The sequence below is a fragment of the Varanus komodoensis genome, unplaced genomic scaffold (assembly GCF_004798865.1).
Source record: "Varanus komodoensis strain SLA01 unplaced genomic scaffold, ASM479886v1 scaffold44_3, whole genome shotgun sequence".
In the NCBI taxonomy this organism is placed as follows: Eukaryota; Metazoa; Chordata; class Lepidosauria; order Squamata; family Varanidae; genus Varanus; species Varanus komodoensis.
Genome location: NW_025336010.1, coordinates 1,169,995 through 1,195,770, shown reverse-complemented (window position 1 = coordinate 1,195,770; position 25,776 = coordinate 1,169,995). Strand labels below are relative to the sequence as shown.

At 56.2% G+C, this 25,776-nt stretch overlaps 1 protein-coding gene across 14 annotated transcripts in view; it reads left to right on the top strand.

Moving 5' to 3' along the window:
* SFI1 (SFI1 centrin binding protein) overlaps positions 1-25,776 on the top strand; it is a 41,762-nt gene that overhangs the window by 7,235 nt on the left and 8,751 nt on the right. For 9 of the 14 annotated variants that reach the window (XR_006416105.1, XR_006416106.1, XR_006416107.1 and 6 more), the window contains exons 3-26: positions 1,108-1,278; positions 1,880-1,951; positions 3,416-3,526; positions 5,807-5,901; positions 6,452-6,569; positions 7,650-7,752; positions 8,272-8,428; positions 10,224-10,385; positions 10,833-10,903; positions 11,341-11,523; positions 11,986-12,083; positions 12,354-12,420; positions 13,811-13,941; positions 14,430-14,511; positions 14,938-15,116; positions 15,360-15,435; positions 16,010-16,105; positions 16,470-16,546; positions 16,704-16,806; positions 17,147-17,243; positions 18,818-18,978; positions 19,263-19,337; positions 19,621-19,695; positions 20,055-20,231. Coding sequence is in view for 11 of the 14 variants with exons in the window: in XM_044444374.1 (XP_044300309.1) it covers positions 1,108-1,278; positions 1,880-1,951; positions 3,416-3,526; positions 5,807-5,901; positions 6,452-6,569; positions 7,650-7,752; positions 8,272-8,428; positions 10,224-10,385; positions 10,833-10,903; positions 11,341-11,523; positions 11,986-12,083; positions 12,354-12,420; positions 13,811-13,941; positions 14,430-14,511; positions 14,938-15,116; positions 15,360-15,435; positions 16,010-16,105; positions 16,470-16,546; positions 16,704-16,806; positions 17,147-17,243; positions 18,818-18,978; positions 19,263-19,337; positions 19,621-19,695; positions 20,055-20,231 (2,737 nt within the window). In the remaining 3 variants the exon portion in view is untranslated. Of the gene's footprint in view, positions 1-1,107; positions 1,279-1,879; positions 1,952-3,415; positions 3,527-5,806; positions 5,902-6,451; positions 6,570-7,649; positions 7,753-8,271; positions 8,429-10,223; positions 10,386-10,832; positions 10,904-11,340; positions 11,524-11,985; positions 12,084-12,353; positions 12,421-13,810; positions 13,942-14,429; positions 14,512-14,937; positions 15,117-15,359; positions 15,436-16,009; positions 16,106-16,469; positions 16,547-16,703; positions 16,807-17,146; positions 17,244-18,817; positions 18,979-19,262; positions 19,338-19,620; positions 19,696-20,054; positions 20,232-25,776 lie in introns of those variants that run through there. The other 5 variants (XM_044444381.1, XM_044444379.1, XM_044444382.1 and 2 more) reach the window with 5 other exon arrangements.

The following is a 25,776-nucleotide window of genomic DNA, read 5'->3' as shown; positions in this document are numbered from 1 at the left end:
CATAGTTAAAGTTAAACACAGTCCTGTCACATGTAGACAAAATCAAAGGTTTGTAAGTCTGAGCACGGCCCAACCGACTCTGCACTTCACGTTGTTTTTAGTCAAACTGGTTAGTAATGGAAGTATCCATAATGTTATAATAATGCTTTGCAATTATGGTCATTTTGATCATCATAGAATAGTAGAGCTGGAAGGGGCCATGAAGGCCATCAGGTCCAACCCCCTGCCGTTGCAGGACACCAGTTTACACCATCTCACCCAGATGGCAGTCCGGTTTCACTTTGAATGTCTCTAGTGTGGGAGAGCCCACCACCTTTCTAGGCAGCTGGTTCCACTGCTGTATTGCTCTGACAATGAGGAAACTTTTCCTGATGTCCAGCCTGAATCTGGGTTGTTGCAACTTGACTTGATTGTTCTTTGTCCTACACTCTGGTATCAGCAAGATGAGATCTTGACCTTCTCTTTGTGACAGCCTTTGAGGTACTTATGGAGGGATATCCTGTCCCCCCTCAGTCTTCTCTTCTCAAGGCTGATCATGCCCAGTTCTTTCAGTCTCTCCTCATAGGCCAGTGTTTCCCATCCCTGAATCATTTTTGTGGCCCTCCACTGGACCTGTTCTAATAGATCAAGTCAATTTACTACATCTTTTCTGATTGGTGAAATGACCAGCCTTAGTGTCACTCTTGCCTGGAAGCTTTCTAGTGGTGTTCTCTGTCTGCAATGAGTTAAAGATGCCCTTTAAGACAAATGGAGGCTATTCCTGGCTCCTTGAACATCTCCTTTCTGAAGTTCCCCTCAGCGAGCTCTGCCTTGTACCAGATCTGTTACTATTCTGCCGAACCAGGCACTCAGACGCAGGTCCCAGGATGCCTCCCTCTGTGCCCTGATGCAGGCCACTGCCCTGCCGAGGAATTCCATCAAGCAATTGTAGCAGCATCCCACATAAGTGAAACGGGGGCAAAACATCAGCTTGATCCGCTTCTTCTGCTGATATTTAATCCTGTCTCTATTGTTTGGTTTTGGTGAATGTCCTCGTTTATCAGTTTGCATCTGCTGAACTGCGAATCCAGTGGGAAATGTACTGATGTATTTTGTTTGTCTTCAAAGTTTGAAGTATCCAAAGACACAGGAATTACTTGGCTTGAGCAAAGGTGCCACCGGGAAACGTGCGCCCTGTTGTCCTGCTGGAGATCGGGGCCAGGCTGCACCTCGCAGGACGTCCTGTCATGCTACTTACACCTGGAGGCGAGGTGGACGATTGAAAGAACTCCGTATCAGGTAACAGTCAAATCTAGGTTTGCACATTTATTCTCTGTAAGGTTTATTAACTAATTGTGAGAAGTGTCTGGGTCCATTGTTGAGATTTTAAATGTTTACTTTAAAAGTATTGCCTGTATAAATGTATAAAATCAAGTTGCCCAATCAAGATGATGGGGATGGATTGATTAAATTTGCTGGTTATATCTTCATACTTTGTTTTTTGTATTTTGATTTGTTGTTGGAGTTAGGGTTGCAAGTTATTTTACCAAATGTTATAATTTTGCACCTGGCCGACTGCATTGCATAAAAGGAATAGGAGAATTTGCTGGAAGGCCAGCCTGAGCTCCTTAGAGCAGCCTTTCCGGAATTGGTATGCTCCCAGTATGTCAGGCTACAACTTCCAGCATCCCCACTTCGCTGCCTTCAGGGGTGGTTGGGAGTTGTAGTTGGACGGTGTCAGGTTGGGGGAAGCTGCCATAGAGGCAGGCTAAATATAAAGAGGATATGTTTGGAATGGTGGGCTGGGAGGACGTGAAAGTATGGATGAGGTTTGGTTGGACGTTTCCAGGAAACAAACCGATGCTGCAAAGCATACATATTTTTTCTCGCTTGTTTTCAGACACCTGGCCAGAAAATTCCTTTACTTGTGGATGAAGAGAACATTTGGGACAGTCCTTCCCTCCAGTGCCAGGTAGGCAAGGTGAGGTTTTTGTTTCACAAGGTTTGGATTTTTGTCTGAATGTGGAAAAAATAAGGTTGGCACCCAAACAGGACTCCACTGAGTGGTCTAGCTGGCTCTTAAGAAGGCAGGCAGGGTACTGTGGTGGCCAGAGTGCTGGACTCCGCTGCGAAGCTCCCTGAGTGGTTCTGGACCAGGCAGGGGCTCTTGCCCTAGCCTAAGAATAAGAAGGGGAGGAAGAGCATCATGTGGGTCACCTTGGGAAAAAAGGTGGATTATAAAGGGAAGCATAGCAGTGCGTTCTCACAAGCCATGTATATTGAGAAAACTGCATTAAAAGTAATATTTCAGCCATTTGAGAGGTCTCTAATCCAAAGAGGACCATAAATCCAAGCATGAATTAAATAATATGTTTGGGATACTTCACTGCCTTGTTTCTGGAGATTTCAGGGAATAATCACAGAATCTAGATTTTTCTTTTACACTCAAACTGTAAGTTCTTTATAAAATGAGAGCTGAGGTCATCCAAATGCTTATTGTCTTTAAATAAGACGGTATACTCTTAAGCAAGGTGGTATTTTCTATTGTCCTAAATGTTTTGCATGAAAGGGAGGAAAGGCCGTGGCAAGCTGAAAGGGGGACATGATTGATCCTGTTGCGTTGTCCTCCGGGGCACTCGCAGGAGGACAAGCCTTCGTCTGCCAGCTTGCCTTGGGAAGCTTGCAGATCAGCCCACCCACCCTGGATGGCTGCCAGTTGCACAAGTGACCACCCCCTTCAAGTGGCTCCTGTGGAAAGACTGTGGATCTCGGCCACCAAGATATGTGATTTGAGGCCAAAAAATAAAAGCAGAAGCTGCTGTTTAAACTCCAGAACATGGTTTGGCAGTGATCTGTGCCTTCTTCCCCTGCTTTTCCTGAGAAACCCCAGGTACTCTCCCAGACAGTGTCCTCTGAGGGCACTACAATGTCCCACCTGGTGGTGTGTCGGTTCTGCCGCAACACCAAATCACAGTTTGCAAACCTCCTGGTGTGATAGCAACTTGGCAACCCCAGTTTGGCCTTGCATCTGAAATCACTTCACAATCTGCCTCCTGCTAAATATGCAAAAGCCCCTGGAGAGCAAAATCGCCACAGCCTTGCCTTCTTGGCCACGTCATGTGCTCTCCTGTGTTGAATTTTGGGAGAGTTGGAAAACCATCTCTGTCTTTTTGCAAATTCAGAGGAAGTGAAGTCACATGCAGTTGGAGTCTAATTGCCTCTAGAAATACTTGGAGATTATTAAGGGTACAATCCAGCACACATTTAAGCATGCTTAAATCTTGTGGTTATGATCAGAACTTGAGCAGACTGACTTGTGACTAAAATGCCACACGGTATGAAAAGGAGAGAGAAAAGAATTTCACAAAACTGAATTAATGTCAGCAAAGATGTGTGGGTGTACTCCTCGATGCTTTCTGCATCCTTGCCGTTTCAGGTGTCATTATGAACGAAGGACACTGCAGAAAACCTTTCGAGAGTGGAAGGAGGAATGGTGGGTCTCCTGCAGAGAATGGAAACTCACCATCAGGGCTGACTGCCATTACAGGTCTGTCCAGGTGCTTCCGAACTCCACAGTAAAGCACAGTGAGAAAATCTCTGCTTGTTGACACATGCCTAGAAGGGCTTATCCCCCCCCGCCCCCCGTGAACCACAAACAGCCCATCCTCGTGCTTTTTCAAGGGTCCTTCATTTCCTGCAATGTATCACTCCACCAATACATTTTCTTTCCTGTGCCCTAACTAAAAAGGACATTGCTTAATTCAGACGTAACACCAGACCATGGTTTACTCTGCCCATCAATTAGAGGACTGGATCCTTTGAGCACAAAGCAAACCTTGGTTTGGTGCTGCTTGACCGCTTTTCTTTTCCATCTGCTCAGCTGTGCTGTTTCTCTGCTATAGGAACCACAGATCAGCACCGTAACTATGCTTTCGACATGCAGATATCTTACCAAATCATTGTTCGTGCAAGCCATGGGTCTGGATCCTGAATGAGTCATATTTAGAGTATTGAAGTGAATAGGCTCCAGGGTCTCCAATGGTGGGCATGTCGTGAGCAGAGCCGGCTGGAGCAGGGGTCAGACTGGATGGACCGGAGGCCTCCTGACTTGCTCTGTTCCTGTGTATGACTAAGCCTGGATGTCACCCACGGTTTGAGAACCCACTCAAGCTGCTACTTCCACTTTGCCACTTGATTGTGGACTGTCAACATGGACATCATGTCAAACCATAGTGAAATTTTCTTAATAATAGTTTGGTGTGAGATCTAAGTTGAGCTATTGTCTTATGTGTCTAATTGTTTTCAAAAACACTACTGGTTCAGAAAGCATGTGCACCAAATCCCTCCCTCTGTCCTAGATAAGGATTCCATTGAAAAATATGGAGATGGAAGAGGGCATGTCACAGTCTTGGTTCAGTGTTGCAGATGCTTTTTTTGGATCTGACCCCATCATTTGCATAAGTCATAAGGCTTTAATATAAATTTATAATACAACCACAATCATATCGGTACTAATTGATTATTTGTGTATATTCATCAGACTATCCCAAACAAACATTTGACAAAAGATACTAGAGAGCAACCTAAAGAGAATAAGTTCCTGTAACGCAGGGGCCTCTGGGCTCTCCAGACCCGTGGGCATGCTTGGCGTTGTGTATGCCCTGGGTGCCACCACGGACGGACTGCCAGGCCCATCACAGCAATGCTCGGCGTATCTTGTGTGCATGTGAATGTGCACCCTGCTCTTGCTCTCCCTCGGTCCTCACCTGCCCAAGCCCTTATAATTCACTCATGCAGTTAATCTTCTGACACTCTTTGACAAGTTGTGTCATTGTTTTGCAGGCACATTCACAAAAGCTGCTTGCCCACAAAGATTTTTTTCTAGTCCAGTTGCCTGGACGCACCTGTTGCCCACCATTTCTGACCTAAAATGGAACAAGTGTCTCCTGACAGTGTCCTTTAATTTGGTGCAACCTACCAAGCAAGTGGCACCTGACGAGTCTCCTTTGTGTTCACACAAAGAAGCCCCAGCCCATCTGTCTCTGCCCGCATCTCTTCTTTGTGAGGTGACTTCTGAGGATGTGGCGCAGTTTCCCACACTCCGTGGTGTAGGGCTGGCTCTCTGCGCCCGCAATTGTGGGGGGGCCTGTCAGCCTGCTCTGGGGCTTCCGGGTGCTGCTCTGAAATGCCACATCAGTGCAGAGCAGGACTTCTCTCATTCTGACAGTGGGGGGCATATATAATGGAGACATGGGTGGGTGAACTGGCAGGAGTGACTTCCTCTCAGCTATGCCTGCTTGGGTAGACTGTGCTTCTGAGCCCAGTCTGAGGTGCTAGTTTTCTCCTGTGAAGCCCCACATGGCCTGGGGCTACAGTGCCTGGTGGGATGTCTCTGCCAGCCTCTGGACACTGTGGTCTGCAACGGAAGTGTTCCTCCAGCTGCTGCCTAGCCCAGAAGGAGTCAACAAGGAGAAGGGCCTTCTCCATGGGGGGCCCACAATTGTGGCATGCTCTCTGCTGACCCTGCGTGGCACTGCCATCGTCATCTTCAGCATCGAGTGAAAATTGCCTTCTACTCCCGGGCATTTAATGGCACATGATGGGCTGTGTCTACTCTTTTATTCTATTTTATTGAAATTGTTTCAGCTGTTTGAACTGTACATAAATGGAAGTGATAACACTGATGCTGACGAAGATAATGGCAGTGCCACAGTGAGGTGCTGACAGTACCAAAGTATTCCTGCAGATCAGCTTGGAATGACTCCTGTGTACATAGTACATGGTTGGAGTGCATCAGGTAAAGCCATGCTTGTCTTTTGTTGGCTAGGTACTTCCTGTGTAACACGGTATTTCTGGCTTGGAGGTCCCATGTGCTCCAGCAGCAGGAGAAGAAGACGATATCCAGCATCGCAGAGGCACACGGTGAGAAACTGGAATGGAGCAGAGCTGAGGCTCTGCCAGCTGCTGAGCACTGTAGACTGGAAGATCTTGGGGGCCTCTGGTGGAGTGATTTGGGAAAGCGGGCGGAGCGTGAACCGAAGGCGCCTTTTGGAGCCCGCAACATGCGTGAGCGAGTGTTGCAGCCGGTTGCTCCAGAGGCACATGCCGGCTCGGGCATCCTGCACCCGCAGGCGAGTTCCCGTGGCCTGGTCGTTGTGCGTTGAGGTGCAAAGCGTGGCTCCCAGGCTCTCCTTGGGAGTTTTGGAAGGGCCAAGCAAGCGCTTGGGGAATAATGGAAGGCTGCAGGGATTGGGGGTGACATGCTGCTCCCTGCCAGGCCCTCCCAAGGAGGGGGCTGCTGCCTGCCCCCAGCCTCTTGGAGCGGCTTCCTTCTTTTCTTCGGGGAGGCCAGACCTTGGTGTGCCATCCTGAGAGGGGAATCGGCAGGCAGAACACGTGCCCCGAGAGTAGGGAGTGCTTCTCAAATGCCTGGTGCGCTTTATGAAAACCCGTCTCGCTTTGGCCTTCCCAGTGAGAGCAGTGAAAGGCCGCTGGGCATGGTGCCGCTGGCTGAGCTGCATGGAGCTGCGTCGGATGAAGCGTGGGATGCTGCTGGAGGCGCTCCAGTTCAGGGAGCAGAGCAGCCTGCGGTGAGCACAACTCCATCGCCCATGGGTTGGCGATCCATGTGGGCCCCAGTTCTTTCGCTCCACTCCATGCTGCTGAGCACCCCAAAGCTGCGTGTGCTTTAATTGCTGTGCCTCGAGGTAGGCAACCTGCTCCCTGCAGATGGTGTGGCAGGCCAGGGCGCCGTGGACCCATCTGCCGAGGAGCTCCTGACTATCCGCCATAGATGCTGGGGCCGTGTCGAGCAGGGACCGGCCGACGGCCAGGCATGTTACAGTGGCCGTTTCACGTCCTGCTGCAGGCGCTGGGCCTCAGGAATCTAACAAAACTGATAATGTTGGCCAGGTAACAATTGCACTGCCCTGTTTTGGAGGAGTTGACATTTTCAAAGCATTTGCAAAGACAGCCCGAAGCGTCACACATCACAGTAAATCAGACTAGGCTGCCCAAAGATGTTCTGTGCCACCTATCTGCCTGCAGTGCTGGGTCCAGGAGCACCACAAACTACCAACTACAAACCAGTCCCCTCCAGAACAGGTGGAACTTGACTTAGGCAGATGCCCTGTTTGGATGGAGTCTCAAGTGATCGGTCCTCATCCAGTCCTTACCGTGCCCTCGCACTGGGTCAGAACAGCCCCTGCCTCACTGGATTTGATAAATGGGAGCAGGAGAGTTCGGTGTTGACCACGTACTGATGATGTTACAGCCTGCGCCTCTGGGTAACCTCTGCAACAGCATAGCAGATACAAGAGGTCCCTGCAGAACTCACCAGTACCGCTGCCAGGGCACAAGGCAGTAATCCTCAGCATCCCCTGAACTGGCAGTCTAGGTGGGGGCAAGATCTGCAGTCTAAAAGGAAGCATCCTCAACAGCATCGAAGGCCACGGAGGGGTCCAGGAGAATGAGCAGGGCCAGCTCTCCATCCTCCTCTCAGCAGAGGTCCTCCTGCCGACTGACCAAAGATGCTTCCATTCCAAAGTCAGTCCAGCCGGGGACCCCAACCCATTTAGATGTGCCTTGATGAGCAATTTCCTTTCAAAGGATCTGTAGCTGATTGGTGGCCACCTGCCTAAAACTGCTAAGTGCCCTTTTGCTTTTGGCAGCCTGTCATGGAGATTGTGGAGGAAGAGATGGAGCCAGAATCAGGCCGACTGCGAGAGGGACAGGCAGGCCCTGCAGCACTGGGCACACAGCCTGCAGCGCTGGGTGAGTCCTGGCGTGGCCGGTCCACTCAAATGCACTGCTTGGACTGCAGGAAGGAACTTGGCCGATCTGTATTTAAACCAATTTGCTGTTGCTGCGGCTTTTTACATGAATCGTACAAAGGTTAGGTCTGTCTTCCCAAAGAGGTGCAGCACAATCCTTCTAACCGAGTGGCCTCTTTGTGGCTGTGGCGCCACGAGCAGCGTGGAGGCGTGAGGAGAGCCTTGCTTGCTTCTCTTGCTTGAAGCTGTGCTGCTCTCGCCATCGGTCTTTCACCAAGGAACATTTTTGCTGCAAAAGGCGGCACTTTTCAGTTTGATTGTTCTTAAGTGAGAGCACGTGTCTGAGAAGAGGCAGGCTGTGGCTGATCAGAAACGCTTTGCCCAAGTTTGTGGGGTCTGCAGCAGAACGCAAGTCTGATCAGAGAGGGCCTCTTCTCCTCATTCTGGGTGGTGTGTCTCTTTTCTGCCTGCCCTTTGCCTCCCGTTCTTCCTGGTGATTCTTCCCTCCCATTCTGTGTAGGCCTGGCTGCAATGGAAGGCACTCTGTGTGGGCATCCAGAGGGGGAGGAAGGAGGAGGCCAGGGCAGTGAGGCATGGCCAGCGCAGGGAGCTGAGGAAGTGCCTGAGATCCTGGCACGTCTGCGTGCAGCTCCAGCGGGTGAAGAAGCACCACTGTGGTGAGTTGGCCGTGACGTTCTGGGATAGCATGGCGTGTGGAGCAGAATAATCATCAGGGAGCAGTGCTTTTCACCAGGCTGAGACCTTTTGCATTCCAGGGGTTGCCCTTGGCCAGAACCCGCTGCCGAGCCCGGCTGCTACGGGCTGTGTGAGGAGCCTGGCAAGCTGTGCCACCCCCTCCGCAGCCAGGCAGAACACAGTCGAGGGCGAGCTGGCGGAGGGGGCGTGACCGCCTCCCCTGCCGGTTGTGGTCAATGTCAGCCATGGCCCGACTCCGGCGCACACCCGACTGGGCGCCCGTGTGAGGCAGGCCAGGCAGCGCGTGTGCCGGAAGGATCCAGCCGGAGGTTTCCTGTGTGGCGTGCGTCACTCCACGGGCAGCTCTGTGGGGACAGGGAGCTCAGTCGTGTTTGCTGGCCGCCGGGGTGACAGAGCAAATCCTGGGTCTCGCAAGCACGATGGCTGTGAGAGCAGCCACAACCAGATTTGTGTTGCCAGAATTGCACAGCTGTGAAGCTGAGCGTCCACGTCATTGTTCGCTGCAGAGAGAAGCTCCGAAACAGGAATGTTTTGAGGGAGGCTGGAGCTGATGCCGCTCAGATGCGTTGAGCACTGAATCTGGCTAGCAGGCAGTATCCTTCCGGGCATCCCCTTCAGGGCGAGCGTCCCTGCCAGCGCGTGCACTGGGGTGCCACACCCTGCATGTGTGTGCTGCTCTCTTTACAAGAACAATAATTGTGTTCGGTGGCACTTCAGAGTTAGCTTTTTTATTGTGAAGTGGCATAATCATTCCATTCCTCCTTTATCAGATGCTTGGTTGGGCTGGAGAAAAGTAAGGGAGGAAAGTAAGTTGCAAGCTGGCCAGGAGAAAGAACTCTCAAGTTCTTAAAGGCCCTGGAATCATATTTATTTATTAGATTTATATCTTACCTTTTCCCCTTTTTAACTCAAAGTGGCTTACAACATTCTCCTGCTGCTGCCAGTCTTATTCCCCACAACAACAACCTTGTGAGGTAGGTTGCTCTGAGAGTCTGTGACTGGCCCGGAGTCACCCAGCGGGCTCCGTGGCCCATGCACTACTATGGCCTTTATTGCGTTTAATTGCTTTTAATGCTGCATTGGTTTTACTTGTTTTATTCTAATATGCCTCCCTGGGAAGGTTTCTGTCCTGAAAGGACGCCAAGGAATATTATAGATAAATAATATGTAGAATCTTATATTGGGCCCTCAAGCAATGGAGTTAAATTTATGTCTGAATTCCTGCTCACCAGTGTTGTGTTTTTCCACACAAGCCTTCTAGGAACAATTACTGAGTTCTGTGCCCAAAGAGATTAGAATGATCACTTGCTGGTTCTGCCACGTTCTTGTTCTTGTCTTTTGACCATTCCGTTTGCCTTAAAGATGGGCCCATATTTGACAGGCAAGAGCGATTGCTGAGGCTCGGATGGCCATCAGCCGGGGGCACAGCTGGCATCTGTCGCACAGCCTCGTGCCCTCTTGCCAACGGCACCAGGAGGTCTCCCCGTGGTGGCTCCGTGTGCCAGCAGGCGTTGTCTGCGGCAGCTTCTTCGCAGGTGTAGGGCAGCACACCTTGAGGTGAGCAGGCCCCTCAGGCGGCAGACAGGAAGTGTCTTTCAAGCTCGACCAGTTGCCTCTGTCTCGGTGCTACTTTCTGACCACAGCTTGGAGCTCACCTCCTGGGAGAGAGGCATTTCCAGGCTTCCGACCGCTTGTGGCACCCACAGCCCTGCGGTTAGCAAGCGCAAGGGGCCAGCGCTGTGTGTCTCGTTCCAGAGCTGGCTTTGCAGCATCGCCGCATCTGCATGCTCCTCCGGGGTTTCTCTGTGTGGCGGCTCACCTGGGAACGCAGTCAGCGATGGCACCAGCACCGGGAGCGTCTGCTTCAGCTGGCAGCACGGGTTGCCTTGCGGAGGATTTTCGCACGCTGGAAGTGCTGTATCCATTCTCTTTATGCTGCTTTGGGGGGACTTCAGAAGTGTGTGGAATGACTATAAAACCCGAGGAACAACCTTTCATTCCAGCAAGTTTATTCCGCATTCCAGCACTGGAGCAAAGGCCAGGATGGAGTCTGTCATTCTTTTCTGTGAGCCCCCAGATGAGTCTGGTGGCCGTCAGCAGGCTCCAGACTGTGTGACAGTCTGCAAGGCCTCGGGGAAGGAAAATGAGGAGGTGCGTCTTACTCTTGGCCTAACAAACGATGGTCGAGGCGCCCAGGTGGAAGGTGCTCGTAAACCTCACGAAGAGACGTCCCGGTGATGCGGGTTCACTGCGCAAGGCTCAGTGGCACAGCCCGTGGCTCCTCCCCACTCGTGGTCTCCGAGCCGTGCCAAGCAGCCAGGGCGCCACTCCAGTGGCAGGCTGCTTCCTTGACTCGCAGAGCAGATCTGGTACTGTGTGCCGAGGCGGCTGGGAGGGATGCGCGTGCAGAGGAGCACTGCAAGCACCGCCTGCTGGTGAGCCTGCTGCTGAAGCCGCAGGGGGAGGGGGCGGATCGGATCTTGCAGCTTGGCGTTCCCCCTCGGGGCCCTGGCGTGCCCCCACCCACCTGCCCGCTGTGCGTGCAAACGGCAGGAAGCCATGACGGCCCCCTCGCCTGCCGCCCGCCTGCATGAGGCACAGGGCTGGGGAGGGATCTGTGCACTGGGCAGCCAGCGCTCAGGAACGGCTGCTGCAAACGGGGCTTGTGCTGGGGAACTTGGTGCGGCAGGCATGCCTAGTGGGACTGGCTGGAGCCGGGGGCCCCTGTTGGCTCGCTCTGTCTCTTTGTTTCTATGTTCCGTGTTTCCAACTTCCCACCTGGAGGTGCTCTGTTGATCTCCCCTGGGTCGTGATCGGAGCCCGCTGCCTGTGGAGGCCACCCCCAGCTCACGTTGTCCTCACTGGTCCTCAGAGCTGGCCAGCGAGGCGGGCTGTGAGGACACAGCTGAGGCCGGCTCGGGCGGCTCTCGGCTTCAGGCTGCCTGCTCCTCCGCCTCTGCAGCACCGTGGCTTCCGTGCCTTCCAGAGGAACGCGACGAGCGCCTCTGCCAAGAGATCACAAAGGAGCTTGGCTCAGCAGCAGCGCAGGATCACGGTGAGCCCAGCCTTGCCCTGTCCAGCCCAGGCCGGCTGCCTTCACACTTCCTCGGCCACGCTGGCCAGAGACCTGCCACGGGCCGAATCCTGTGCTGTGGCAGGCTGCAGAAGCCGCTTCTGGATAGTCTGCCGGGAGCACTTCCGGCTGCACGTCTTGCTGGCCACCCGTGACTGGGCAGGATGACCATGAGGATGGCAAACGTTTGGAAACGTTAAGGAGGACCGCCTGGCGGCTCGGGATGGTCGGGCACCCCACTGGCAAGTGACGGGAAGCCTTTGAAGGCCCATGGCCATGGAGCTGCTGGCACAAATCGCTCCGCAGCAGTCACATTTGGTCCATGGCTTTTAAGCCAGAGAGCCCCGTGACGTGGCCCTCACAGCCGAGGCTCCCATTCTGTTCCTGGCACTCATGGCTCCCGGGTCGTGCCGCGCTTCATGCCCCCTTCTGGTTTCGTTCCAGCTCTTGCACAGGTTCTGGAACGGTTGGAAGTCCCGTTTGGAGCAGGAGGAAGAGAAGCAGCACCCATCTCTGGCACTGGCAGCTCATTCCCACTACAGGTGCTTCCGGGCGAAATGCTGCAGCACTGCAACATGACTCCCAGAATTCCCATGCAGCAGGGCCATTGACTGGGAATTCTGGGTATTGCAGTCCAAACGTGTCTGGAAGGCACAGGTTGCCTAAAGTCCATGCAGACATCTTTGCTTCCAGTGGTTTGCAGGAGTGGCGCATGGGGTGCCTCTGCTTTTCTGGCCTGTTGTGCGCTGTCACCGGCCCTGAGCATGCAGGCGCAGCCCAGTGCCTCTTGACCCGCCTCCTTTCTCTTTCAGGATGGGGCTGCTGCGTAAGTGCCTCAGGACCTGGCTATGCTGCGCCAGCCTGGCGAGGCATGGGAAGGTAAGGTCTGGGGCTTCCCCAGAACAGCCCTTTCCAGATGCTTCAAGTCTCCATGTGGAATGGGAAATGCTTCCCTGCATCTGCTTGCCCTCTTTCTTCCTGCATTCCCTCTCCTTATTCTTCCCCCTGTTCTCCGTTGCAGAGATGGTGCTGCTGGAAGAGCCGTTTCTTCCCAGCAGGGGGAATCAAGAGTTTGCGAATTCCCCAGGCAGCCATTTTCAAGCAAGGAGGGTCCTCTCGGGGAAGGGCACACCCGCCTTCATTCCTGGTTGCAGGGACTGGGCCCGCTCTTTCTACAAAAGGTTGTGGAGACAGGTTAGGAGTAGGCAGGTAGGATCCACGACTGGAACGCTGAAGCCGGCAGACCACAGCTTAGCGAGCTGGCTGATGTGCAGGGAGCAGGGCCAGTCTCCTGAGTTCCAGGACGCAGCATCACATAGAAGGGGCAGCTCAGATGCTCCGAGCAACTGGCCCTTAAACAAGAGGACCCACCCTGCAGCCATGGTTGGGCCATTTCCATTTGGGGTGGAGCAGAAGGACTCCACTGGAACCAGCTTCTCGCCAGGAAGCTGCTCTCCCCCAGTGGCCGGTGTTCTAGCTTCGCTTGCGTCCTTCGTTATGGACTTCCGCAGAACTCTCGTTTTGTAACACGGAGCCACCCAGCCTAGCTGGTCAGCATCATTAGAGCAGTGGCCATTCAGTGTTTTCTGCCACTAGGCAAAAAGAGGAAGGAAGTTCACCAGAAAGCTGTCGTCTTGGTCTGCTTGGAAGGTGCCTTGACCTTGGCGCCCCTCCAGCTGCGCTGGGCTGCAACGCCGATCCTGCCAGCCGAGGCACTGGGGGAACGTGATCGGTCCAGCGTGCCTGCGGGGTGCCAGGTTGAGGAAGGTCGGTGTAGAGTGGGGGCAGGCAGTGTTCCTGTGGGCATCACACACCTTTCCGGCTGCCTGGCAAGATGCTCTGCCTGCCCTCCTTTCTCGTAACTGGCAGATTTCTCAGTAGCTGCTGGGTAGGTTTCTGGTGGTGCGGAAAACCGTGCCCTCAGAGGAATCGCTCAGCACCGTGGGCTCCTGCCGAGCGAGTCACCTTGAGCGACTTGTCTTTCCCAAGTGCCTGCGGCAGCCCTCTCATGCCGCGTCAGGGCAGCCTCCTGCCTTGCCAGATCTGCCCTGGGCACCAGAATGCTGCCTGCGCCAGGGTGCACTTGGAACGCTGGCGGTGGCACCCCCTTGGACGGACCCGTTGAATCGATGGAGGCGGCTCCCTGCGTCGGTGTGGGTCTGGCCACACGGCATCGCCCCACACCTGGGGACACGTGGCCCGTGGCAGCCCCACCAGGCCTCCGGGCGGGGGTTGCCTGGGACACCTGCTGAGGCGCCGTGTCCTTCAGCTGCAGTGTGCCAGAGCGGAGCAGCACCACATGCGGGCCACCCTGCTGGCTGCCTTCCGGGCCTGGAGGCTCTTCAGCGATCATCAGCGCCGCTGTAGAGTGATGGCGAGGATGGCCGAGAGCTTCCAGAGGTAGCAGGTCGTTCTGGCGGCTGAGCTGCTGGGGAGGGCCAAGAGGGAGGCGGTGTGGCGGCGGCTGCACGGTGCCCCAGGCCACACTGGAGAGCTCCCTCTGGGAGAGGCCTTGTGGCAGCCTGTGAAGCAGCCTCCGCACACCTGACTTGGTGTGCTGGGTGGACCGTCGGCAGAGGGGGCCTTCCGGGATCCCCCGCTCCCTTTGAAAAGCCGCACAAGCGAGCGGCTGCAGGTTCAGGGGCTTTTCAGCATGCATCTGTCACACTTGTGATGGGCTGCTTGCGTGTTTGCCCTCCCTCCCTCCCTCCCTCCCTCCCTCGCGCTTCTGCACTGCTCCAGAGCCAGAACTGCCCAGTAGTCCCCAGCATTCTGTGCCTCTGGCAGGGGAACCCCTGGCCCCCCAGAATCTGAGGCTGCCCCGAGAAGCGAATGCCTGCAGGAAGAGGTGGCGCTCCTCAGCTCTTGGCTCTGGCTGCTTCTTGCAGGGCGACGTGGACAAGACGCACCTTCGGAAGGTGGCAGCGAAGGGGGCGGGAGCAGCGGGAGAACCGGCTGGCGGAGGAAAAGGTATTCTTGCCCTCGCCGGGTAAGCGACACCAGCAGGTGTCCCGCGGTGCCTCCCGTGAGGGCCCTTTCCAGGGTGCAGGGCAGGCGGCATTCGGCCATCGCATTCTGAACGCGTGTTGCCGATGGGACTCTGCCCCGCCCGGGCTCTGCAGTCAGTCCAGCCGGAAAGAGGAAGGGAAAGGAGTGCGGCTGCTGCCCCCGCTCAGGAAGAGGCGCCTCCCTCGTGGCTGTCGCGGTTCTGGACTTCCGGGCAGGGGCAGGGCTGACGCGCCAGCTTTGGCTGGCCCGCCTGCCGGGTGGCCATTCAGATTGCCAGGGGCAAGCCGTGGATGAGCCAGTCAGCGCTGGCACCAGGCGCGTGTGGCGCAGCATTGTCCTACAGCTCAGATGCCTCCTCTCCGGCTCACACCTCTCCTCTCTCCACAGGCTGTGGTACACTCAGAGCAGCAGCTGCTGTCCCAGTTCTGGTGCTTATGGCACAGGAGGACGGCAGCACGCCTGGCAGAGCAGGAGGGGCTCTCCTTGGCCACGGAGCATCACAGCCACCAAGTCCTGCAGAAGATGCTCCAACTCTGGAGCAAGAATGTTCAGAGCATCAAGGCAGAGTAAGGGCTGGGGCTCAGGCTAGACTAGAGAACCAGCAAGCACAGCTGCCGGCATGACTTCCCTGTCCCTAAACACTTCAGGCCAGCTCCCCTTCCTGGTCCCCTCCAGCTGTGTTGGACCAAAGCTCCCAGCTTTCCCATCCACCTGAGCTTGGGAAGGCAAGTGCTGAGCTGAGACGAGACACCTGCTCCCCCAAGCGAGCAGCAGGGGACAGAAAGCACGGCTGTTGTGCTTCCTTTCAGGAGGATGGAGGAGGCAGAGGCTTCGCGGTTCCACTCTGCCCAGCTCCTGCGGTGCTCATGGGGCAAGTGGCAGCAGGTGAGAGCAAGCCCCACTGCAAGCTTCTAGATCGAGAGAGGTATTACTGCCACTCAGTACGACTCTGTCGTGCCCACAGCTGGAGTACGGTGTCCAGTTCTGGGCTCCACAGTTCAGGAAGGATATAGCCAGGTTGGAATCGCTGCAGCGTCGTGCCACAAGGTTGGTGGCCGATTTGCAGGGGATGCCATTGAGGCGAGACTGAGGGAACTGGGTCTCTTCAGAAGAGAAGACTCTGAGGGGACTAGGTACATGAGGGGGTGTCACACGGAGGTGGGGAGAGACCTGTTCTCCCCTGCAGAGGAAGGCAGGATGCGCTTCAATGGAGCCAAGCTCAGGGAGCCAAGGTTCCATTTGGGTGCCAGGAAGCACTTCCTGACGGTCAGGACCCCGAGGGTGTGGAATGAGCTTCCACGGGAGGTGGTTAAGGCCCCATCAGGGAGGGTGTTCAAGGATAGGCTGGACATGCGCATGGTGGGCATGTCGTGAGCAGAGCCAGCTGAGGCCGGGGGTCAAACTAGATGGCCTGGGAGGCCCCTTCTGACTCGGTCTGTTTCTATGTTTCTCGTTGCAGTACTTACGACACCGATCCAAGAAGTGGGAAAAACTAGTGAGAGCCGAGGTGCACTACCAGCAGATATTGCTGCGCAGGGCCATGTCAGGCTGGAAGGTACGTCTGGGCAGCCCCTTGGGGCATCGCGGGGGCCTGACCCCACCCGAGCACAAGCCATGCCAAAGCAGCACTGCTTTGCTCTCCCGTGGCTCTCTGCGAAGAGCCAGCTGCCTGCAGAGGCTCTGCCGCCCGTGTCTCGGCAGGGCAGGGCGTTCCCCACCGCACCAGACCGGAGGCCCTGGGCTGCTCCTAGGGGAATGCCTTTGGGGGCCCCCAGGATCCTGCCGGCACAGCCTGCCCCCACCGCTTGGGCCATCGGCGGTTCCGTCTCGCAGGCCCGCTTCAGCTTTCAGGGGAGGCTGCTTGAGCGCGGCTGCTGTGTGGACGACGGGGTGGCTGCTGCACTGCTTGCTTCTTGCAGGGCTACCAGGAAAACGTTCGGCACCTTCTGCTTCAAGTGGCTGCCAAGGAGCAGGAGCAGCACCGGGCGCTGTTGCGGTAACTCCGTGGGTGGCCGGCTGGGGCTAGAGGGGCACCTCTTCCTCACGTGCCCGGTCCCCTGCAGTCCGCCCATCCCAGCCACCCAGAAAAAGGAGGGGCTCTGGAGAAGAGTGTCCCTCCACTCTGAGCCCTCCCTGTCCGCCTTTGTCCTCAGGCGGGCGTTGCGCACCTGGAGAGGGAATGCTGCCAATTCCAGGCGGGAAGCCCAGCAGGCCGCCCTGGCCACGCAGCACCATGCGAGGGCCTTTCTCTTGAAGGTAGCGCCTTTCTCAAGCGCCGGCCATGAGCCGGGGCTTCACTTGAAGGCCTCTGCGAGGCCACGGGGTGCACTTGCACCCGTCCAGAGCGGCTCTCCTCGGAGCGTCTCTGCACCGATGGCGCCGTCTCCCAGTCTTCGGGAAGGCGCACCCCCGTGTAGGCCAGGCCCGGCCCGGCCAGGTCCGAGCAGCCCCGTGTCCGCGGGTGGTGGGAGCGTGATGGCAAGAGGGGCGACGGGCCGCGGCAGCCTGCCTGACAGGCTCGTGGGCTCCACTGGCCGAGGGAGAACAAGATGAGGCGGAGCAGGGAGCCCTTCGTGGTGCCGCTGTTTCCACACAGGTGGTGCTCAAGTGGAGAGACGCAGCCTCCCTGTGCGCCCGCTGCCGACAGCAGGAAGCAGCCGCTGTGGAGGATGCCAAGCAGCACTTGCACGCAGGTGAGGGCACGGCTCAGGTGGTGAGAGTGCTGCGGCCTTCCCCAACCCGGTGCCCTCCAGACGGTTCGGTCTGGAGCTCCTCTTCTGGAAGGGTGGGAGCTGCAGTCTGACATACCTGGAGGCCGGGGGCGCGCAAGCACAGGCTGCGTGAGCTGGCACAGCCTCCGACTCTGCCCTGGGGGCACTTCTCTCCGCCCAGCAGCCCAGCACGCTGTCTCCTCGCGGCAGCGGGGGAGGTCTCCCCTCCCCAGGCAGATCCACGCGGGCAGGGACTGGGAAGGGGCCTCCCGGGTTTGGTCGTCCTTCCTTGGAGGAGCAGGGCAGCCTGGGACTTTCTAATTAAATCCTGGAACTTTCCACGTATTTGCTTCCTTCACCTGCTTGCTGATTCATTCCAGCCAGTTTGGAGTGGGGAGTGGGGTTCAGTTGTGGGGTCTTATGCGGGGCCTATCAAAGGCCCCCCAGGGGCTTTGTGCCTCGCTTCCGCAGCCAGATGCTGCTGGGACCGAGGGTCTCCTTGGCGCCTCTTTCCGCACTGCTCACCAGCGCCCCTCCATCCTTTGCTCCTCTCGGGCGTGGACAGAGGCCGTTGACTCACCGGAGAGCCCCTGGGTGCGGCGGGGGGGCCTCCCTGCGGGGGCCCTGGCCCAGCCCTCCACTCAGTGCAGCTGGGGACCTGTTGCCCAGGACGCAAGGACGGCACGGGCAAGCCCTCCCTTCGACCGGTGGAGTGACGGCCCGGGCGCTGCCCCCCTTCCTCTTGGCTGGGCACCCCTTTGGCTGCAGCGCGGGGAGGCCACCTGCCTTGGTCCTTGACATTCCCACCACTCTGGGAGAAGTGGACTTGCTGGAGCCAACCGAGAGGGGCCCCTCCTGACTGTTCTTCTCTCCGGGTGCCTGGCTGGGATTTTTCTGCCAGCCGGACCATCGGACTGGGGCGGGTGCCTCCGTCCTGTCCTCCTCTGCACACCACTTGCGCATCGACTGCCAGCCGAGGGAGGTGGCCGGCCCAGAGGGAGGTGGGCAGGGGGCTGGTGGTCCCGCAAGCTCATCCCTCCCCAGCCCTTGCTCTGGCCCCCGTGCCGGCAACTTTGGGGGCTGCTTCCCACAGGGCACAGAGGGTCTGCGCTGCTCTGGCAAATGCCTTCGGCCCGCCTGCCCTCGGCCCTTCTGGCCGCCGTTGCCCTTGCCTCAGTTCGCGGGGGTGGAGGGTGGCCAGGCAGTGGTTGGGCCCCGGGATGTGGCTCTGGGGGCTCTTGCACTCTACGGCTCTCTGGGGAGACTTCGGGGCTCTTGGCCAGGCGCAGTGCTGGGCCGGCTGCCTGCGAGGCCGGCTTTCATGGCCACGGGGTCCGCCTCGGCTGCGAACAGAGCAGCCAGGCACAGGTTCCCAGCTCAGTGTCCTGTTCCTGTCGGCTCTGCTCTTGGGCTACCGAGCCCTGGAGGCCAGCGGGGCTCAGGGCTGGCCCAGCACCTGCCGGCCTCTGCCCGGGAGGGCCTTTGCTGCGCGCGGCTTTGCCCTTTAGTGGGCAGGCAGGCCCTGGCCACCCACGCACGTTTCCTTCCCTCCGCAGTGAGGCGGCGGGCGGTGTTTCTTCGCTGGCGGGCGGCTTCCCTGCGTGCCCGGCAGGAGCGGGACCTGCTTGCTGCTGCGGCAGAGCATCATGGGTGGCGGCTGCTGCGTGAGGCTCTGGCCAGGTGGAGACAGGATCACCTCCGCGGGGCGAGGCGCACGGTGAGGGCCGCCGGAGGCCTCCTTGGGAGGCGCGGGGGCAGTCCTCGCCGCGGCACATGGCTCCGCGGGGGGTCGTGCCAGCGGGGGCAGCCCAGCCGCTCTGCTGAGCAGGTATTTGGACCCCCCACCGTGCTCCTGTGCCAGGGGGCCTCGCTGTGCCCCCCCCCCAGCCTTCCAGCAGGGGCGCCATGCAGCTAGGCCCTGGGGAGGCGGCAGAGCGCCTCCTGCCGAGGGGAGTGCGGGCGCCATGCCGTGACCAGCCATCGCTCTGCTTCCCTCCACAGCTCCTGCGCCGGCAAGGCAGCTGGCTGCTGGCCCGGAGGCTTCTGAGCACCCACTTCTCCTGCTGGAAGGCCCAGGTGGGCGCTCAGGGCTCCCCGCTCTGGGCCCCCCTGCCTGCGGCCCCCCCCCCCCGGAGCCCTAACCCCAACTCTAACCCATTCTGAGCGTGGGGCTCTCAGCGCCCGCCTCCGCCCTCCCTGACTCTGTGAGGGTGCTGAGGGCAGGTGGAATGGCCGGGAAGAGCGTGTCCGGCAAGAGCGAGCCTGGGTTGCGTCCGAGCCGCCTGTGGCCCTGTGCCCGGCTGTGCAGCCGGGCCGCTCCAGAGCTTTGCCCACGCGCGTGCCCTTTCTGCCCCTGCAGCTGGCGCGCAGGCAGCAGGAGCGGCGGGAGGCCGTGCGGGCGCTGTGCCACTGGTCCCAGTCACTGCAGGCACGGGTGAGTCCCCACTTGGCCTCCAGAGGTGCTGGGCTGCGAGTCCCACGCCTGCGGGGGGGCATTGTGGTGCGGTGCCCCCGGAAGGCAAGGCGCTGCGGGGGGGGCATGTCTTGCGATCGCTGCTTTCCGTTCACCGCCCGAGGCAGGTGTGGGGGCGCTGCAGAGCGGCGCAGACTGCCCCCCTGTTGCTGAGTGCCCGTGTTTGTGACGGCTGCCCAGTTCCACACCTGGAACACGTTTGCTTCCCCCAAGGGAGCTCCCTGCCAGGGCAGCTTCAGCCAGTCTGGCCCCCATTTCTTTGCGCCGCACATGCGCTTGCAGCATGAACCGGCCACTGCACATGCGCCTCTCCATTGCAGGTCTTTGACGCTTGGCTGTGGTTTGTCCGGGAGCAGCGGCGGAAGAAGCGCCGCCTCGAGGGCGCGGTAGCAGCTTACCGGGGAGACCTGCTGCGGGACGGGGTGGCTCGCATCTTGAGATACATGTCCGGGATGGCGCAGTTCCGAGGTCAACTGCGAGCCCAGCACCAGCTGAAGGTGAGGAGGGCCCCCCGGCCCCCGCGCGGTGGTTGGTCCCCCACCTGTGTGGTGCTGGCAAGGGTTCCGTTGTGCCACGCCGTGCCACCCGGCCCCCTCCCCACGGTTGCTTCCGCCTGTGGCCTCCTAACCACTCACCCGCCCAGCAGCAAAGGGCAGACCTGCTGCACAGTCGCTGGTTCTGGCACCGGGGGCCCCGGCTGCAGCACCCGGAGTTCCTGTCTTGGGCTCACGCCGCGCCCTGCCCCCGGCAAACGTGCGCCTTCTTACTGTGGGAGCACAAATTCTGGGAGGTCGCTCCCGCTGCACAGCGGCAGGTCCAGACAGCTGCCCCCTTGCAACAGCAGCAGCAGCAGCAGCAGCAGCTCCAGGGAGAGTCCCGGCCTGGGGGCTCCTGTTGGAAGGAGGACCGGAAGCACAGCGGGGTGGAAAACCTCCGGACAAGCCAGGCCAGGGGAGTGCTCCGGGGCAGCTCCACGTCCCCAGCCAGCCGCCAGCCACCCCGAGCGGAAGCGGTCCTTCCCTCAGCCCGCCCCCCATCGGCAGTGACGGTCACCCACCAGTGGAGAGGAAGGCGGGGCCGGTTCCGCTGACATGATCCAGAGTGGGGCTGGGGGTGACTGAGTCCCAGTCCAGGCAAGCCGAGGTTCCCCAGGCAGGGAAGCAGACCCTGCTGGAGGCCGCAGGTGCTCCTGGGCCTGGCACTGGGTGGCGGCGGCAGCGAGGGGTTCTTGCCAGCTTGTGTGTAACCCACTGGGGGGTGGAGTGCCTCGGTCATTCATGTTCTGGGCGGGCTGCCTTGTTGGGAAGCACATTGTTGGGCTGCCCCCGGGAGCCATCCAGAAGCGTCTGCCAGTGCAGAACGTCCTGTCGGGGTTCCGGTGGACCTGGGCGCACGGCCCTGGTGCAAGGAATCCGACATTGAGGGTGGGACTTGGGTGAGCAGTTACCCAGCCAGGGAGGAACCGTGAGGTAGTGGCCTGAGGCAAGTGCTGATCTAGTGCGCTGCTGTTGTGAAAAAGGCACACTCCGTGCGAGGCACAATTCAGAATGACGTAGCAGTTGTTGTTAGTCGTGAAGTCATGTCCGACCCATCGCGACCCCATGGACAACATTCCTCCAGGCCTTCCTGTCCTCCACCATCTCCCGGAGTTCACCTAAGCTCACACCCGCTGCTTCAGTGACTCCATCCAGCCACCTCATCCTCTGCTGTCCACTCCTTCTTTTTCTATCTATTGTTCCCAACATTAGGCTCTTCAGGGAGTCCTTCCTTCTCACTAGGTGGCCAAAGTATTTGAGTTTCGTCTTTAGCATCTGGCCTTCTGAAGGGCAGTCACGGTTGATCTCCTCTAGGACTGAACAGTTTGATCACCTTGCAGTCCAAGGGACTCGCAGGAATCTTCTCCAGCAACACAATTCAAAGGCCTCAGTCCTTTGGTGCTCAGCCTTCCTTATGGTCCAGCTTTCACAGCCATACATTGCAACTGGGAAAACCATAGCCTTGACTATACGCACTTTTGTTGGCAGGGTGATGCCTCTGCTTTTTACTATGCTGTCTAGATTTGCCATAGCTTTCCTGCCCAGGAGCAAGCATCTTTGATTTCTTGGCTGCAGTCCCTGTCTGTGGTGATTTTGGAGCCCAGGAAAATAAAATGCGTCACTACCTCCATTTCTTCCCCATCTATTTGCCAGGAAGTGAGAGGACTGGATGCCATGATCTTAGTTTTCTTCATGTTGAGTTTCAAGCCAACTTTTGCACTCTTCTCCTTCATCCGCAATCAAGAGGCTCTTTAGTTCCTCTTCACTTTCTGCCATTAGAGTGGTATCATCTGCATATTTCTCCCAGCAATCTTAATTCCAACTGGTGATTCATCCAGCCCCATCTTTCTCAAGATGTGCTCTGCAAATAAGTTAAATAGGCAGGGTGACAGTAAACAGCCTTGCCAAACTCCTTTCTCAATTTTGAACCAATCAGTGGTTCCGTGTCCAGTTCTCACTGTTGCTTCTTGACCCGCATATAGGTTTCTCAAGAGACAAATAAGATGGTCTGGTATTCCCATCTCTTTAAGAACTTGCCAAAATTTGTTGTGATCCACACAATCAAAGGCTTTAGCATAGTCAATGAAGCAGAAGTAGATGTTTTTCTGGAACTCCCTAGCTTTCTCCATGATCCAGCGTATCTTGGCAATTTGATCTCTAGTTTCTCTCCATCTTAGAAATCCTGCCTGTACTTCTGGTAGTTCTCAGTCCACATACTGCTGGAACCTAGCTTGTAGGATTTTGAGCATAACTTTGCTAGCGTGTGAAATGAGTGCAATGGTGTGGTAGTTTGAACATTCTTTGGCATTTCCCTTCTTTGGGATCAGAATGTAAACTGACCTTTTCCAATCCTGTGGCCACTGTTGAGTTTTCCAAATTTGCTGGCATATTGAGTATAGCACTTTTACTGCATCATCTTTTAGGATTTTGAATAGCTCAGCTGGAATACTGTCACCTCCACTAGCTTTGTTGTTGCTCAGACTTCCTAAGGCCCATTTGACTTCACATTCCAGGATGTCTGGCTCGAGGTCAGCGACCACCCCATCGTGGTTATCAGGGACGTTAAGCTCTTTCTTGTATAGTTCTTCTGTGTAGTCTTGCCACCTCTTTTGCCTCTGTTAGGTCCCTGCCATTTTGGTGCTTTAGTGTGCCCGTCTTTGCATGAAATGTTCCCTTTATCTCCAGTTTTCCTGAAGAGATCTCTGGTCCTCCCTATTCTATTGTTTTCTTCTATTTCTTTGCACTGTTCATTTAAGAAGGCCTTCTTATCTCTTTTAACTTTTCTCTGGAATTCTGCATTCAGTTGCGTGTATCTTTCTCTTTCTCCCTTGCCTTTCGCTTCCCTTCTTTTCTCAGCTATTTGTAAAGCTTCCTCATACAGCCATTTTGCTTTCTTGCATTTCTTTTTCTTTGGGATGACTTTAGTTCCTACCTCTTGTACAATGTTGCGAACCTCCGTCCAAAGTTCTTCAGGCACTCTGTCTGTCAGATCTAATTCTTTAAATCTATTTGTCACCTCTACTGTATATTCATCAGGGATATGATTTAGGTCATACCTGAGTGGCCTAGTGCTTTTCCCTACTTTCTTCAATTTAAGCCTGAATTTTGCAACAAGAAGCTCATGATCTGAGCCACAGTCAGCTCCTGGTCTAGTTTTTACTGACTGTATGGAGCTTCTCCATCTTTGGCTGCAGAGCACATAGTCAGTCTGATTTCTGTGTTGACTGTCTGGTGATGTCCATGTGTAGAGTTGTCTCTTGGGTTGTTAGAAAAGAGTGTTTGCTTTGACCATCGTATTCTCTTGCCAAAATTCTACCAGCCTGTGCCCTGCTCCATTTTGTACTCCAAGGCCAAACATGCCTGTTATTCCAGTTATCTTTTAGCTTCCTACTTTAGCATTCCAATCCCCCATGATGATAAGGACATCATTTTTTGGTGTTAATTCTAGAAGGTGTTGTAGGCCTTCATAGAACCGGTCAACTTCAGCCTCTTCAGCACCAGTGGTTGGGGCATAGACTTGGACTACTGTGGAACGATTTTCCTTGGATTCAAACTGAGATCATTCTGTCATTTTGGAGGTTTTATCCCAGTACTGCTTTTCCTACTCTTGTATTGACTATGAAGGCTACTCCATTTCTTCTGAGGGATTCTTGCCCGCAGTAGTATACCTGATGGTCATCTGAATTAAATTCACCCATTCCTGTCCATTTTAGTTCACTGATTCCTACGATGTCGATGTTCAGTCTTGTCATCTTGTTTGACCACATCCAGCTTGCCTTGATTCATGGATCTTATATTCCAGGTTCCTATGGAGTATAGGTCTTTGCAGCATCGGACTCTCCTTTCACCACCAGATACATCAGCAACTGAGTGTCCTTTCGGCTTTGGCCCAGTCGCTTCATCCTTTCTGGCACTACTAGTACTAGCCCTCTGCTCTTCCCCAGTAGCATATTGGACACCTTCTGACCTGAGGGGCTCATCTTCCGGTTTCATATCTTTTTGCCTTTTGGTACTGTCCATGGGGTTTTCATGGCAAGGGTACTGGAGTGGGCTGCCATTCCCTCCTCTAGTGGATCACCTTTTGTGAGAGCTCTCTGCTATGACCTGTCCGTCTTGGGTGGCCCTGCATGGCACAGCTCAGAGCTTCATTGAGCTACGCAAGCCCCTTCGCCAGGGCAAGGCAGTGATCCACGAAGGGGGGCGTAGACATAGAACTGCCAAATAGAGGTTCCCTTGTGCAGATCTGTGCTGTGACCACACTTGAAATGTCATGTTCCGTTCTGGTCATCTCACCTGAAAAAGGGCATTGCTGAGTTGGAAACAGCGAAGGGTGGCGAGGACGGTCAGGGGGCTGGAGCACCCCCCCCCCGCCAGTGAGGAACGGCTACCACATAGCTTAGAGGAGGAGTAAGGGCAGACTTGGGGGTGGTTAAACTATCGCATGGTGTGGACAGGGAGACATTTTTCTCTAGCCCAGGGGCATCATCCCATGAAGCTCCCTGGTGGGAAGTTTAGGGCAAATGAAAGGATGGACAGATCGGCTTTGCTGCCACGGGGATCTGGGCAGATCCATGAGGGAGGAGGCGACCAGCAGCTGCTTCTCTGAGCAAGTCCTAAACCATCTCCGAGTGAGCAAGCCACTGCCTGGCCGCGCGCACAGTGAGGCGGGGGCAGAGCCAGCTTGCTCGCTCGGGGATCATTTTCTCCAAGCGAGTCCAAAACGATCCCTGAGCATGTGCGTGGCAAGGCGGAGGGCGGGGGGCGTGGGGAGTCCCAAACCTCTGATAAATGGGCATGGCGGGCTGGATCCAGCCTGAGGGCCGCAGTTTGAGGAGCCCTGCTTTAAGTGCTCTAGGATGGATCCTGTCCGGACTGGGTGACTTGCTGATTTTCATTTAGTCAGTAAGCTTGAGAGTTTCATATTTTGTCATGGCTATCTGCCCAAACTCCTCAGACTCCCTTCCAGAGTGCATCAGCTCAGGGACAAGGCCTGCTCTGCATCCTCTGCTGTGAGGACTGATGGAAAGGATTTGTCCGGCTTCTTTGCAATCTCCTTGTCCCCGCTTAGTGCTCCATTAATCCCATTATTGTGCAATGGTCCAGCGGCTTGTTAGCTGCTGCCTTTCTTTTGATGTCCTTCAAGAACTCCTTGTGCTTGGCCTTGATCTCGTTAGCTATGTGCTTCTCAAATTGCTTCCTTGTTTCTGTGATTACCTTCTTGCAAGGCTGTGGTCCCCCCCCCCCCCCAATTTGGGCAAGACTTCCCCTTTTTGAAGGAAGCTTTTTCCAGTCGCTTCCTCCACTCAATGTGTTAGCCATGCTAGTGATTTCCCCAACTTTGCGCTACCTTCCCTCACAGGGTATGTACATTACCAGCGCCTCTATTACAGTGTTTCTGAGGAAGCGCCAAGTGCTTTGAAGCAATTCAAACCTCTGGATTCCGTTCTTCAGCTGCTTCTTTTCCAGTTTCTGATTTTGAAGTCAAACACAATTATCTTCGGCCTCT